Source organism: Cricetulus griseus, chromosome 4 (genome assembly GCF_003668045.3).
Source record: "Cricetulus griseus strain 17A/GY chromosome 4, alternate assembly CriGri-PICRH-1.0, whole genome shotgun sequence".
In the NCBI taxonomy this organism is placed as follows: domain Eukaryota; kingdom Metazoa; phylum Chordata; class Mammalia; order Rodentia; family Cricetidae; genus Cricetulus; species Cricetulus griseus.
Window position 1 is genome coordinate 35,900,708 of NC_048597.1, and position 13,226 is coordinate 35,913,933.

The 13,226-nt window shown below is 36.4% G+C and overlaps 1 protein-coding gene across 15 annotated transcripts in view; it reads right to left on the reverse strand.

The window, feature by feature from the left end:
* Positions 1-1,893: 1,893 nt before the first annotated feature.
* Positions 1,894-13,226, reverse strand: part of Senp7 (SUMO specific peptidase 7) — a 124,482-nt gene continuing 113,149 nt past the window's right edge. For all 15 annotated transcript variants that reach the window (XM_035444473.1, XM_035444469.1, XM_035444468.1 and 12 more), the window contains 7 exons: positions 11,400-11,492; positions 10,717-10,841; positions 9,589-9,641; positions 8,524-8,567; positions 7,781-7,849; positions 6,421-6,571; positions 1,894-3,655 (listed from right to left, as the gene is read on the reverse strand). In XM_035444473.1, the coding sequence (XP_035300364.1) occupies positions 3,515-3,655; positions 6,421-6,571; positions 7,781-7,849; positions 8,524-8,567; positions 9,589-9,641; positions 10,717-10,841; positions 11,400-11,492 (676 nt within the window). In that variant the 3' untranslated portion in view covers positions 1,894-3,514. The remainder of the gene's footprint in view (positions 3,656-6,420; positions 6,572-7,780; positions 7,850-8,523; positions 8,568-9,588; positions 9,642-10,716; positions 10,842-11,399; positions 11,493-13,226) is intronic.

Here is a 13,226-nt window from a genome sequence, read left to right on the forward strand (position 1 = left end):
TATTAGTTTTTATTGTCAAGTTTATACAGTTGAGTCACCTGGAAAGAGGGTCTCATTTGAGGAATTGCCCAGATCAGACTGACCTGAGACCATGCCTGTGGGGAAGTGTCTAGATTGTTCATTGATGTGGGAGGGCTTGGTGCACTGTTGTGTGCAGTTCCACCTCTGGGGAGTTGGGCCTGGGCAGTAATAAAAAGCTAGATGAGAAGGAGGTTCGTGCCCCAGTGGACGGCCCCCACATCTGTCTCATACAGGAAGCACTAATTAGACCAGGGGGCTACTAATAAACAACAGCAAAAAGGGCATGAAGTTGGGTAACAAAGTGGAAGGCACTGTGGGCATTTGTTGTGGAACAATATTTTAACTATGCAAGATGTGTTACATTCGTTTATGCTGAGGAATATTACTTTGTGTAAAGGTATGTTACATTTGTTTATGCTTCATTTGTTTAATTATGAAAAGATGCATTGTGTTTGTTTCACCTTGCCTGCCTAAGGCATCTGATTGGTCTAATAAAAAGCTGAACAGCCAATACCTAGGCAGGAGAGGGATAGGTGGGGCTGGTGGGCAGAGAATAAGTAGAAGGAGAAATCTAGATAGAGGGGAGAAAGAGAGGGACTTGCCCCAGGGCTAGAAGCCAGGCAGCCACCAGCCAGCCATGGAGACAGCAGCAAAGTAAGATATACAGAAGGGAAGGAAGATAAAAACGCCCCAAGACACAACTTAGATGACAAGAAACATGATAATTTAAGTTAAAAGAGCTAGTGAAACAAGCATAAGACCAAACATTCATAACTAATATTAACTCTGTGTCATGATTTGGGAGCTGGTTGGTGGTCCAAAAGAAATTTGCTACAGGTATTAGAAGATGATAACAGTGGATAGATATAAAATCAAAATGTGTAAAACTTTTAATAAATACAAAGTATTATAAAAAGTATGTTTCGTGTGTGTGTGTGTGTGTGTATGTGTGTGTGTGTGTGTGTGTGTGTGTGTGTGTGTAGCAAAATGCTGGCAGAGGGACTGGACCAGCAAACAGTGTTCTTCCATGGTTTCTGCTTCAAGTTCCTGCCCTGATTTCTTTCCCTCAAGGGCTGTGACCTGGAAGTATATGATGAAATAAACTCTTTCCTCCTCAAGTTGGTTTGGTCATAGTGTTCGCCACAGCAACAGAAAGCAAACTAGGGCACCAGTTACACCGTGAATGCCTTTACCCACAGAGCCTGATGACCATAGCATTCATTTTCTTGTGTTTACTACTGGCTATCAGACGATGGGAGCTGGATATCACAGGAAATACCTGGGTTGTATGCTTTAGATCTTAGAATGTTTGCAAATGTGTGACTATATCTTAAGGAAGGGACCAAGTGTATGCATGGTATTCATTTATGTTTCATATATATTCTTTGTACATATTCTGATCTAATTGTATACTATACTTTCAGTGTTTTGACTGTCATCCATCACAAGTCAAGTACAGAATTTTCTATTTGTTGTATCATGCTGATGCTCAGAATGCTTCAAATTTGGGAGCATTCTGGATTATGGATTTGGGGAACACTTCTTATCTAATTAAGTTGCTCAACTTGAAGTAAAAGTATTTTCCTTTAAACAAAAAGACATTCAAATTAACTGTAAACTTGCCAAAATGTTAAGAAAAATTAAACATCCAATTACATGGTAGATGTAGGACACAATAGAGTTAAAAATACAATTCTAGCATAATAAACATAAATGTTCATTTATGTTTCATACATACTCCCCATACATATCCTGAGGTAATTTTATATAATGCTCTTAATTAGAGTTTTGATTGTTATCCATCACAGGAGGTGATTTAGCTGTCACCCATTTCTAGCAGTGCTTCATATTTAAGAAAAAATTACACCTCGATTTAATGAATTGAAAACATGTTTAATATAAAATGCTGACATCCTCAAGTCATTATTTCTACATGAATTTAGGAAAACAAATTTTAAACAGTCTCCAAAACATGATGAAGGACAGTGGTATCTTTGAAAAACACACAAAGAAGTTCAGAAATTACAAGATAGCTTGTATACTTGCTTTCCAAAATTAGATGTACAAAACAATTAATAGCCACTTTAAAAAAAAAAGCTTCTCCCCAAAACAGATAAATTGAAAATGAAATATGTGTTTTCATGTGAAATCTCCAAAAGCCATGTATTTTGAACAGTACGAGAGAGACAAGATCAATAGAAACTGAGGACACTAAGGCTAACTGACAATCCCAAGTCACTTGATTTTGAAATAAGACCTTCAGACTTCTTAGTTTTATCTTAAATTGACTTTGTTTCGAATGCTTTACATACATTGTAACTGTTATAACAGCATAACAGCTATAAACCATAAAAGCAAGAGATGTTTAAAGTAATATTCTCAAGTCCGTTATCTGAGAAAGCAGTATGATCACGTCTCCCTCAAAGTATTCTGATAGTGTATTAACAGATAATACCACCGTCATCACATAAATTCAATAGAACTGTTACCTGAACATTTAATAAAATATTAGGGGCTGTACGTATGAGATCCCTGGGGGATCATACATCTTTAAAAACTATAACTTAAAAATATAAAAGAAATGATAAATCTGGTTTTGCAGATGAATAGTGGGCAACCAAACTATAAAATTACATATTTGGTTCTAAATAATAAATAAAAGTTTAAAGGTATTCTCTTTATTAAAATTATGAGGACACCAATTTTATCCCTTATAGAAACAGTGTCCACACATTCTGGGGTAATGTAGGAATGAATATTTATATAGCTATACCTCAAATTAACAAAGCTTAGCTACATAATTTTTTTTAACTTATTTGGTACATAAAATTTGTTCCACGTTTTATCTGAACAAATAAACTCATTTCTCAGACCTCTATATATGACACTGAAAGAAATGGAGGAGGGGAATTAGAGCAGAGTAATTCCATTTAGCAATTGAGAATAATAAGCTGCACTTAGAAAGGGTAAATTTTTTTCTAATGGTATTTTTTTCACACTATACAGAAGGGATGCCTTGAATGGCATTTTCTGAAGCCTTGATACTAAGTCCTTTTTTTAAAAAAATACACAGTATTCATACTGCATGCTTGAGCTGCAAAGAATAGAATTACAATATGATGTGACTTGTCAACAAATCTGACAAGTGCTGGGGCTGGCACCAGGGAGAACCTAACTCCCATCAACACCCAGTCATGTGGAAGTATAGATCACAGAGTTTTATTACTTACGAAAACATTCCCACATTACATATGCTATTGCATAATCCAAGCATATTTAATCATAAAAATATATTTATGAAATTTTAATTTCTGTCTTATAAGTGCTTCTATGACACCTTCAGCTGTGAGAGCCCAATGACTCAAACAAGATACCATATACATTTCAACAATATATGAACTACAGCAAGTTACTTTCTTCTCTGTAAGCTGACACAAATGCTGGTAAGCGGCTTTCCAGTAAGCTTAGAGAGCATGCGCCATGTCTGCACAGATTAGCTACTACTGCTGCCCTTCTGTTGCTGTAAATGAAGTTTCAAAATGAGCTCTCGGATATCTTCCCGCTTGGTCTTTATTACATGGCGAGGAAACCATTTCTCCAAGTGAATTGGGAGTTCGAAGTTAACAATGGGGTCCTAATAGAGAAAAGAAAGAATGCCATTAGTGTGACATCATTATTTCATTTTTTCTTAATTTCAGTTTTATAAAAAGTGAAAAATGATACCTCTCAAAAATCACCAGCTGGTTGCATAGCATACCACAGCACTCAAACAAAGCACACAAGTAGTTTTCAGTTTCTCAACAGGGGTATGTGGCCGCAATCAATTTTAGAACATTTTTATTAAACTGCTAACTTTTGAACATTAAAATTAAATAGTTTCCTCTGTTACTCTGCATGTCTATGTAGTTATAATTGGTAAAGAATGACTCAGCAGACCTCAGAAATCAGACTGCTTTGAACCCATGTTAATATTATTAAACTATCATGGAGAAATCCCTGGTGATAAAGATTTCCAGAATTGCAAACATGGAGTCCCACTAAAAGTCATTTTTTTGGGTAAGACACAACTTCTAGACAGCTATATTTCCACACTGTTAATTTAATGGCAAAGGTGTTGCAACTCTGAAATCATTCTCCATGCATTTAACTTTTTTTTAGTTGCTAAGGCTACCCTTACCTGGTGTTTATAAATCTGAAGAAATTGTTAGAAAGCTAATGTAGGGACTTACACCTTGGAGAAGACAGGGTGAGAGCATGGACTGACTGTAATCTTCAGATGGACTCACTGACAGTGAGCCTATGGACCAATGCCTACATGGTATTTACTGCCTGATAGTTTTACTAGAATTTGTATTGTTTTCTTTAGGGAAACCCAGTGGTCCTTCGAGCCTCTGTTTTTAACCTGGTCAATGCTATATATTAGTACACAATTTTTAGCTTCTATTTCTATATGGTGATTATGTATTTAACATATATTCTATTGACTGGGGCTACTAAAATTGGAATTATGTAACAAAGGAAGAATACATCACTAACAATACCTGCTGGACATTCTAAACCTTAAATCAAAATCTACATGGGAACAATACTAGAGGACCAGCTGTCACCACATAATGAAGTTCCAATGTGGAATACAGGGGGGACTAAGTACAATGTTAACAATTTCATGATAATTTCTATAATGTGAAGCATCTTTTACTATGTAGTATCTTCCTCCCAATATTAAAGACACAGGAGAGTCCTAACTGCAGATGAGAATTCTCGAAAAAGACTTCTGGTCAAAACGTATTTTCTCAGGTGATACATATTGCTAGTGACAGAACTAAACGAGCTGCTGAAAAGACCACAATTCCCACCACTTAAAGATTTGCCTTTAATGTTGCTACATTCCAATAAAGTCTATGAATTAGAAAATAAGAGCCATGCTTCTAATTGTTTCCTCCACTTTGATGTCCTGAGCTTCTTAAGTAAATGGGTATTTTTGCATCTGGAAATTTTTCTTTAGCATTTTGTCTGCCCTACTCGCTCCTTTACTAAGCCTTCTATGATTCCAATTATACGAAAATGAGACCTTCACCCTATCGTACCCATCTCTTTTTTACATTCTCTTACTCCATGAACTCCCCTTGGACACTTTCTGTTTCCTTCAAGTTCTCTAATTCCGCTATCCTTCAAGTTCTATCTTCTGCTGTATCTGGTGTGCTACCAGCTGTGTCCCACCTGCATCCCTGAGGTCACGTGCACCCCAGGACAGCTATGAATGCATCACGACACACTGGATAATGTCATACTGCAAAAGACTAGGTAGACCCACAACCCACCTAAATGAGTACCTTATCCTTTTTAAAGATTTATTTATTTATTATGTATACAGTGTTCTGTCTGCATGCATGCCTGCTGGCCAGATGAGGGCATCAGATCTCATTATAAACAATTGTGAGCTGCCATGTGGGTGCTGGGATCTGAACCCGGGTCCTCTGGAAGAGCAGCTAGTGCTCTTAACTGCTGAGCCACCGCTCCAGTCCCGACCTTATCCTTTTAAGTGAGTTTCTCTGTTTTTCATTCTCTTGGCTCAGCTACCTAATTACACAGGCATATGCACCACCACATTAAGAACTCCACATAATAAAACAAAAAGATTGTTTTAAAAAAATAAAGTATCTATAAAAATTATTTGTCTATAAATACTATATCATATAGATAGTAAATAATTACTACTGAAAGATGTCTTATTTCGCAATCACACGGAATAGTTAAGAATGAACTAGTAACAGCAAGATTGGTAATGCATGAAAGGAACCAACACGACAATAAAATTAGCAATATAAAAGCACAGAAATAAACAGTAATAACATTGATACAATGGTATGCTTCAATACTTGAGCTAGCCCATATTTGACAAGTTACCAAACTTTCTCACCAAATCGCAGTCTTATTCTTATTCCTTAACTGGTAAATTATTATGTATATTTTATTTTTGACAATTTGGGGAAATAAATAACAACTGTGAAGTTCTAAACTTTCATTTGTAACAGAGATAATGCCATAATTTACCTTGCCAAATTATTAAAGATTTGAAGATGAAAATGAAATTTCTCTAATCCCTAAAAAAAAAAAAGAACTCCACATATGTTCTTAATAGACTATTGTATGTTTTCAGCTCTAGAATGTAAACTTGGTATTTTCTGTATTTCACATCTTCATCCATTTTTTTCCTCTACAGCTTTATTTGATTTAACATAATAACCAAAGAACTGTAAAGTTCTCAGACTCTCCCATCTGGGTCACTTGTGGCCTCCATGTCTCTTCTGTGTGTCCTTGCCTACTCACTTTTCCTGCCTCTTCTTGGCCAGAATTGGTAACTGTGAGTTGCAAGAGAAATGCATACGTGCACTTTACCTGTAAGAAGCTTTCCACATACTGCAGTAGATAGACCCCGCAGTCGCTGCTATTGTCCTGCTTTGGGACTTTCGGGCACAGATCCACCATGTTGGCTTTACTGAATTCACGGTGAGTTTTCCGTTTAACTTCCCACTCTACCTCTAAATACCTGAAATAATCAATAAGGAAAGTAGCATGGTTGGAAACCTTGGTCAGTCTGCAACACTTTCTACAAGGGAAGAAAACATCTCCTTTACAAAAGCTGCTGCTTCAAATTAAATTCTAAAGACACAATTTCAACAATACAATTGTAACTTATGAGCCCTCACAAATGCCACTTTGAAGAAAAGGATGTGATTTCAAATAAAACTTAGTTTTTTAACAACTTGATGTTCACAATTCAGATAACACAAAATTATTTATATTACAAAGTAAGCTAACACATGGCTTTTAAAATGTGTTTGTTTTCAGCCCCTATGTTAAATTTGAAAATTCCTCTCTAGTGCCAACTGGTAAAGGCACTTTCTAGCAAAGTTCTGGCTTCGAAGCCTCACAACCTGGGTTAGATCCCCAGGATCCACATGGTGGAAGAAGACAACCAACTCCCACAAGTTGTCTTCTGACCTCCACACCTAGGCCTAGGCACAAGCATGCCACCATCTCACAACCCATCCGCCTGATTTTCAAATTTTTGTACAATGATCCCCTCTCTCTCCTTCTCTCTCCACAAACAGGAAAACATGCACAAACAGAAACTTACATGTTTCTACTTTCTTTTCAGGTTTTATTTTTGATAATCACTAATATCTGCAATGTTGTATAATATTATGGTTGTGTTCAATTACAAATAAAAATTTTGAATTTACCTATGACAAATCTAAATCCTTCACTATTAACACTCAATAGGGGATGTTGCTGGCAATCAGATTTTCAGACTCATTTAAGTTCATGTTAAAAACATAATTACTGCCAGGAGGTGGTGAGGCACACTTTTAATCCCAGCACTTGGAAAGCAGAGGCAGGCGGATCTCTGTGAGGTCGAGGACAACCTGGTCTACAGAGCAAGTTGCAGGACAGGCTCCAAAGCTACAGAGAAACCCTGTCTTGAAAAACAAAGCAAAAAAAGATTACTAACATTGTTATCATCAATCTCTTTTTTCATTGTAGCCAGGATCTCACTGTTACCGTCCACTGTCCTTGGAAGCCAACCTTGAATTTATGGCCCTCTTGCCTGTTAGGCTGCAACACTGCCTCTGAGCCCTGATGTTACATCACCCAACCCCACATCTCCAGGACTGCTTTTAGTATCACTTGAGGTAGTTTCAGAAAAGCCAAGGCTTTAGATAACAGACTGAATGTGAAAACTGTCGTTACTTACTCTCGTAAATTCTGAACTGTGTTTTGTATAGAAGCAGCTTTCAAGGAGTCTAGTATGAGAATACACGGCCTTTAAAACACAAAGGAAGAAATCAGGATGCACAGACTTAAATAAAGGTGAAAACCAAAGTACAAACAAAGAAAACATCCAGGGCTGGTGAGATAGTTCATCAGGTACCCTGATGAGGTAAGTCTCATGACCCGACTTCAATACTGGGAGCTCACGTGGTGGAAGGGGAAAACCAATTCACAAAAGCTGTCTTCAAACCTCCACATGTGTACTGTGCATGACATGTGCCAAAGCTTGAGAGTGCGCGCACGCGCACGCGCACGCACACGCGCGCGCACACACACACACACACACACACACACACACACACACTAAATAAATAAATAAATAAATAAATAAATAAATAAATAAATAAGCAAAATTGAGGACTGAAGAAATGGCTCTTAGGCTCTGAGCACTTGTTCTTGCAGAAGATATGGGCTCAGTTCCTAGCATCCAGATGGCAGCTCACAACTGTCTGTAACTCCAGTTTCAGGGGATCTATCACCCTCATTTGACCTCTGTAGTGAACTAGGCACACATCGGGTACAATATACACATACAGGCAAAACATTCATACACATAAAATAAATAAATCCTTAACTATACATATATATACAAATATATAAATAGAATTTTCAAACCTTTACATTATTATTATTATTATTATTAATATTATCATCACATGTACTTACCTTTTACACATTTTCTTTGGTACTGACACATTCATCTCGGTACTCTGAAATAACATGAATTTTTGTCTTTGCAATTTAAGCTAGTTTAAATACATTAGTAGCCACTTATTCTTGAAAGTGTTTCAAATACTGAAATTAAATTTTCAAGTAAAAGTTCTTTCTCAACAGTTAGCTTCAAAATAAATCTAACTAACTCCACTTTCCAAAACTCACTGACTGATACACTTTCACACTGCCCTCATATACATGCTTTAAAAGGGCCTACACAATAACATAAATTTTTATCTTTATTCATTTATTATCTTAAAGACAAGAAAGATAACTTGTGCCTGCACACTTTCTGCAACTCAATTGAGGTTGTAGAGACACATTTCTTCCTTTGAAGCACAAGAAACAGGATTTTTTTATTTTATTTAAATACCAATTCCAGTTCCCTCTCCCTCCCATCCTCCATTCCCCCTATGTCACACCCCCCATGTACTCCCCCAGGAGGGTGAGGCCTCCCATGAGGAATCATGAAAGTCTAACACATCATTTGGGACAGGACCTAGGCCCTCCCCCATGTTCTAGGCTGAGAGTATCCCTCCATAGGGAATGGGCTCCCAAAGTCCATTCGTGCACTAGGGATGAATACTGGTTCCATTGCCAGAGGCCCCATAGACTGCCCAGGCCCCTCAACTGAAACAGTTTTAATCTGCACTTGATCTGAGCCAGAGGCTGAGAAGCAAGGAAAAGCATTAACAATTGTGAGCTTCGCTGACAATGGTTTCGTTCATAAATTCCTGAGTGAGTAGATCAAGCTGATTTCTAAGACCATCTTAGGACCATTATTTTTCTAAAGGACACAATGAATCTCTAAGAGAGGAAGTTGATATAAACTAAACAAATCAGCAAGACTGGTAACTTCATGTTCTTTCCCAAAAATTGCTGAAACAATCAAAGAGGAGCACAGTTTAATTATGAGTCACTAACACCCATCTCCATCTGCTTAGGAAGGCACTATTTGTAGTTAACATTGTCATTGTTAAGAGTTCTCTTCTCCACATCTGGACAGAACACACTTACTTGGGAATCCTCTGCACTCGTGGATGCTGTGGAAGTGGTTCGTGGATCATTGTCTAATAACAAAGAAGTCACTGTGAGTCTTTATTGTGTGTTAACACAGATAATTTAGACAATCTGAACTTCAAGAGGTATCCACAGTACTAATTAAAGAAAAAATATTTTTATAGGGCTAGAGAGATGGCTCAGAGGTTAAGACCACAGACTGCTCTTCCAGAGGTCCTGAGTTCAATTCCCAGCAACCACATGGTGGCTCAGAACCATCTATAATGAGATCTGGTGGCCTCTTCTGGTGTGCAGATATACATGGAAGCAGAATGTTGTATACATAATAAATAAATAAAATCTTTATATATATAATATATATATATATATATTATATAGTCAGTATTATGAGAAAACTTAACAGATACTGGTTATGAGAAAACTTAACTGGTTAAGAGTTGGCTGTTGTCACATAATATAGAAACCTCAGAACCAAAACCTGAAATACAAATTGGCTGGGCCCAGTTCCTCCCAAAAGACTATCTTCAAATACAGAAAACTAATAAAAATGTGTACATTAATGTGGAGGAAGGTAGTTTCATGTCATGGTTCTCACAACTTTTGAAGCTCAAAAGGATAAAAAATAAACAGGAGTCCCCAGTTTTTCCCTGTCTCCTCCCCAGGTTCTGGACAGTGTGAGTGAGGAAAACTACTATCAATTTTCCTTGCTATTTAGGTTACAACTACAAAACACTTAATTTTTTATTGTTTTATCAAATAGGCTTATTTGCTTACTTAAGACCTGATGTCACAAGAAAATTATAGAAGAAATATGAGCTACTATGTTACCTCTGACTTACTAGTATATAAGAAGTATTAAATTAGAGACTTTAAGCTATGCATGAAGAATCCTACCATGAATTCTGAGTCATGTTAGCAGCCTATTCTCTTAAAATGCTACAATGAAATATAGCATCAACAGTATGACTTTAGAATTACATTTTTGTATAATGCTGAGAATCATGAGAATTTCAAACATTTTGTATCCCTTTTAATAAGTTTAATAATAAATAGGTGAACTGTTAACTTCATATTGTTTTCCTTAATCTGCTTATTACTGTGATTATTATTAACAATGTCTGTCACCTGTTGTTTTATTGTCATGTTGAGATTCCTGGTCCTGGGACTGCTGGGACACAGTTTGTGGAAAATCTTCATACACGGCTTCTTCTAACCATGGGAAACAAATGACTGCGAGATACCAATGAGACCTGTTGAAAAGAACTATAATCTTAATAACACGCCAAATTACACAATGTGGAAGAGTCTTCTAGAGCCACATCTGTGACAGTAGATATGACAAACTTCTCACTATGAAGACATCCACTACAGCATGTCATGTACGATGGAGCACACACTCCACACCAATTGCCACAATTTACCAAGGCCATAAATAAAAGTTTCTGAAGTACTGTCTGAATAGTACAAATGCTACCTACTGCATACATTCAGTACTTCCTTTTCAGGATCTCTATTAATAAACAGACCAGTAACATCACTTTTTTGTATTATAATTTAAGGAATGTATTCTCTTCTGATAGCTTTAGTTTACAAAATATTTCTTAAAACAAAAAAATTAATTGCTTTGGTTATTACAACACTGGAGGAATCTGCCATTTTTTTCTACTAAAAACTTAAGTGACCTATGCCTTTATATGCCCATACTTTTTATTGATTATACCTCAAATATTTTTTTTCTTAAATCCTAACTGCATTAATAAGAGATTTAAAAAATCCTAACTGGTTTTCAGATAGTCAAAAATACTCACGACTCATTTACAGGTACAAAGATGTAGTCTTTATTAAAAATATTTATGTGACGAGTCCATGTTCTGACTCTTTTATGTCTTCTCTGAGCCATCCTAGGAATATGAAAGACATGTAGATTTATTTTAAAAGTTGTAATTTAAGACACTGAACTAAAAGTGTAAAGTCTCTAAGTTATGGGATTAAAAGCCACCTTTTACACTGAAAATAAGAGGTCTGTTAAACCCCATCTTCAAAGTATATAATTTAACATGGCAGAAACATATTTGATTGTTCTCCTATCTGAGTACCATGAACAACACTGGAATAAACAGTAAAAGCAGCACATTGCTAAATGCTTTGTAGATTACAAAGTGGCTCAGCAGCTGAACACAGACACACTCAAACCTAATCTTTCCACTTTGTTCCACTTGAGGACTATGTAAAGTATCATCAAACCTTAAGGAAATTACCCAACTGTTCTCTCTGTGTTAAATGTTAAAACCTAATGGAAGAGAAGAAATGCATTTTTTTTTGTCTGTAATTGTAAAATGTAAACTTCACCTCCCTTAATTTCACACAAAAGGGAACTGCAGGAGAAGGCTGTGCATCTGCTGACCTCATCCACTTCCCTGTCAGTTCCCCAACAGGAACTTACTCATTTCCAAAGAACAAATGATGACAATAACCTGAACTGTCTGAAATGAATTTATAATTTAAAGAAGGCAAAAGAAAATATAAAGAAATAACTAAAATACAGTGCCAAAAAAGGATACAAAGAGTTATACTAAATTATCTAGAACAGCCACCTTGAGCATTTGTTATACTTTAAAAAAACAAACAAACAAAAAAAAAACCACTGGGGGAGTTGTAGCAAACTAATTTTGGATGTGCAAACATCTACAAAGAAAATGGGCACCTAAGGCCGGGCATTGGTGGCACACGCCTTTAATGCCAGCACTTGGGAGGCAGAGGCAGGTGGATCTCTGTGAGTTCGAGGCCAGCCTGGTCTCCAGAGCAAGTGCCAGGATAGGCTCCAAAGCTACACAGAGAAACCCTGTCTCAGAAAAACCAAAAAAGTGGGCACTTAAAATGGCACAAAGGAGATTTCTGGGTCAGTGCCTCAGAAGTCTTCAATCTCTGTGTACTTTATATCAATATATAGTACAATCTGAACAATATCAAACCTTATGAGTAAACATCAGGGTTAAGAGAAAATCCAGAATGAGCTAAAAAGATATGACAGATTAAACACCATATGAAAAATAATTATTATAAGTAAAATAATCAGAAGTTATGTTTATTGAATGCTCTCATTTTAATTCAATAATTATATAAAATTAGGAACAATTACTTCAACTAGTATATAAACTATTAACCTGTTTTCTGTTTGAGAACATTAAAGATGAACACCTGGTTTATTTTGTTATGTTAGTGTTTAGTAGACTTCATATTTAAGCTAACTGTATTTGGGACTACGTAAGACATAGAATTACACAAGGATGATGGGAGAAAATACAAGGGCTAGGAGCTGGTTCTCAACATTTAAAGTACTTGCTGCACAAGCCCAATGACCTAAGTTCACTCCCCAGACTCTAGAGTGGAAGGAGAGGATCAGCTCCTGAAAGTCATCCTCAGAGCTCCAGCTACACAGGTGTATGTACACATTCATACACACAACACTAAATGAAGGAAATTTATGGAGTATATCGAGTCTCTTTTTCTCAGTTCTTAACTGTGTAAATACCTCCAATTAAATATCTAACAGTGTCTCTACTTAGTAATAGACATTACTACCATCTTCTGTTTTGATTTCCTATTTTGTTCCAAGCTGTAGCAGGCTTTCTTTT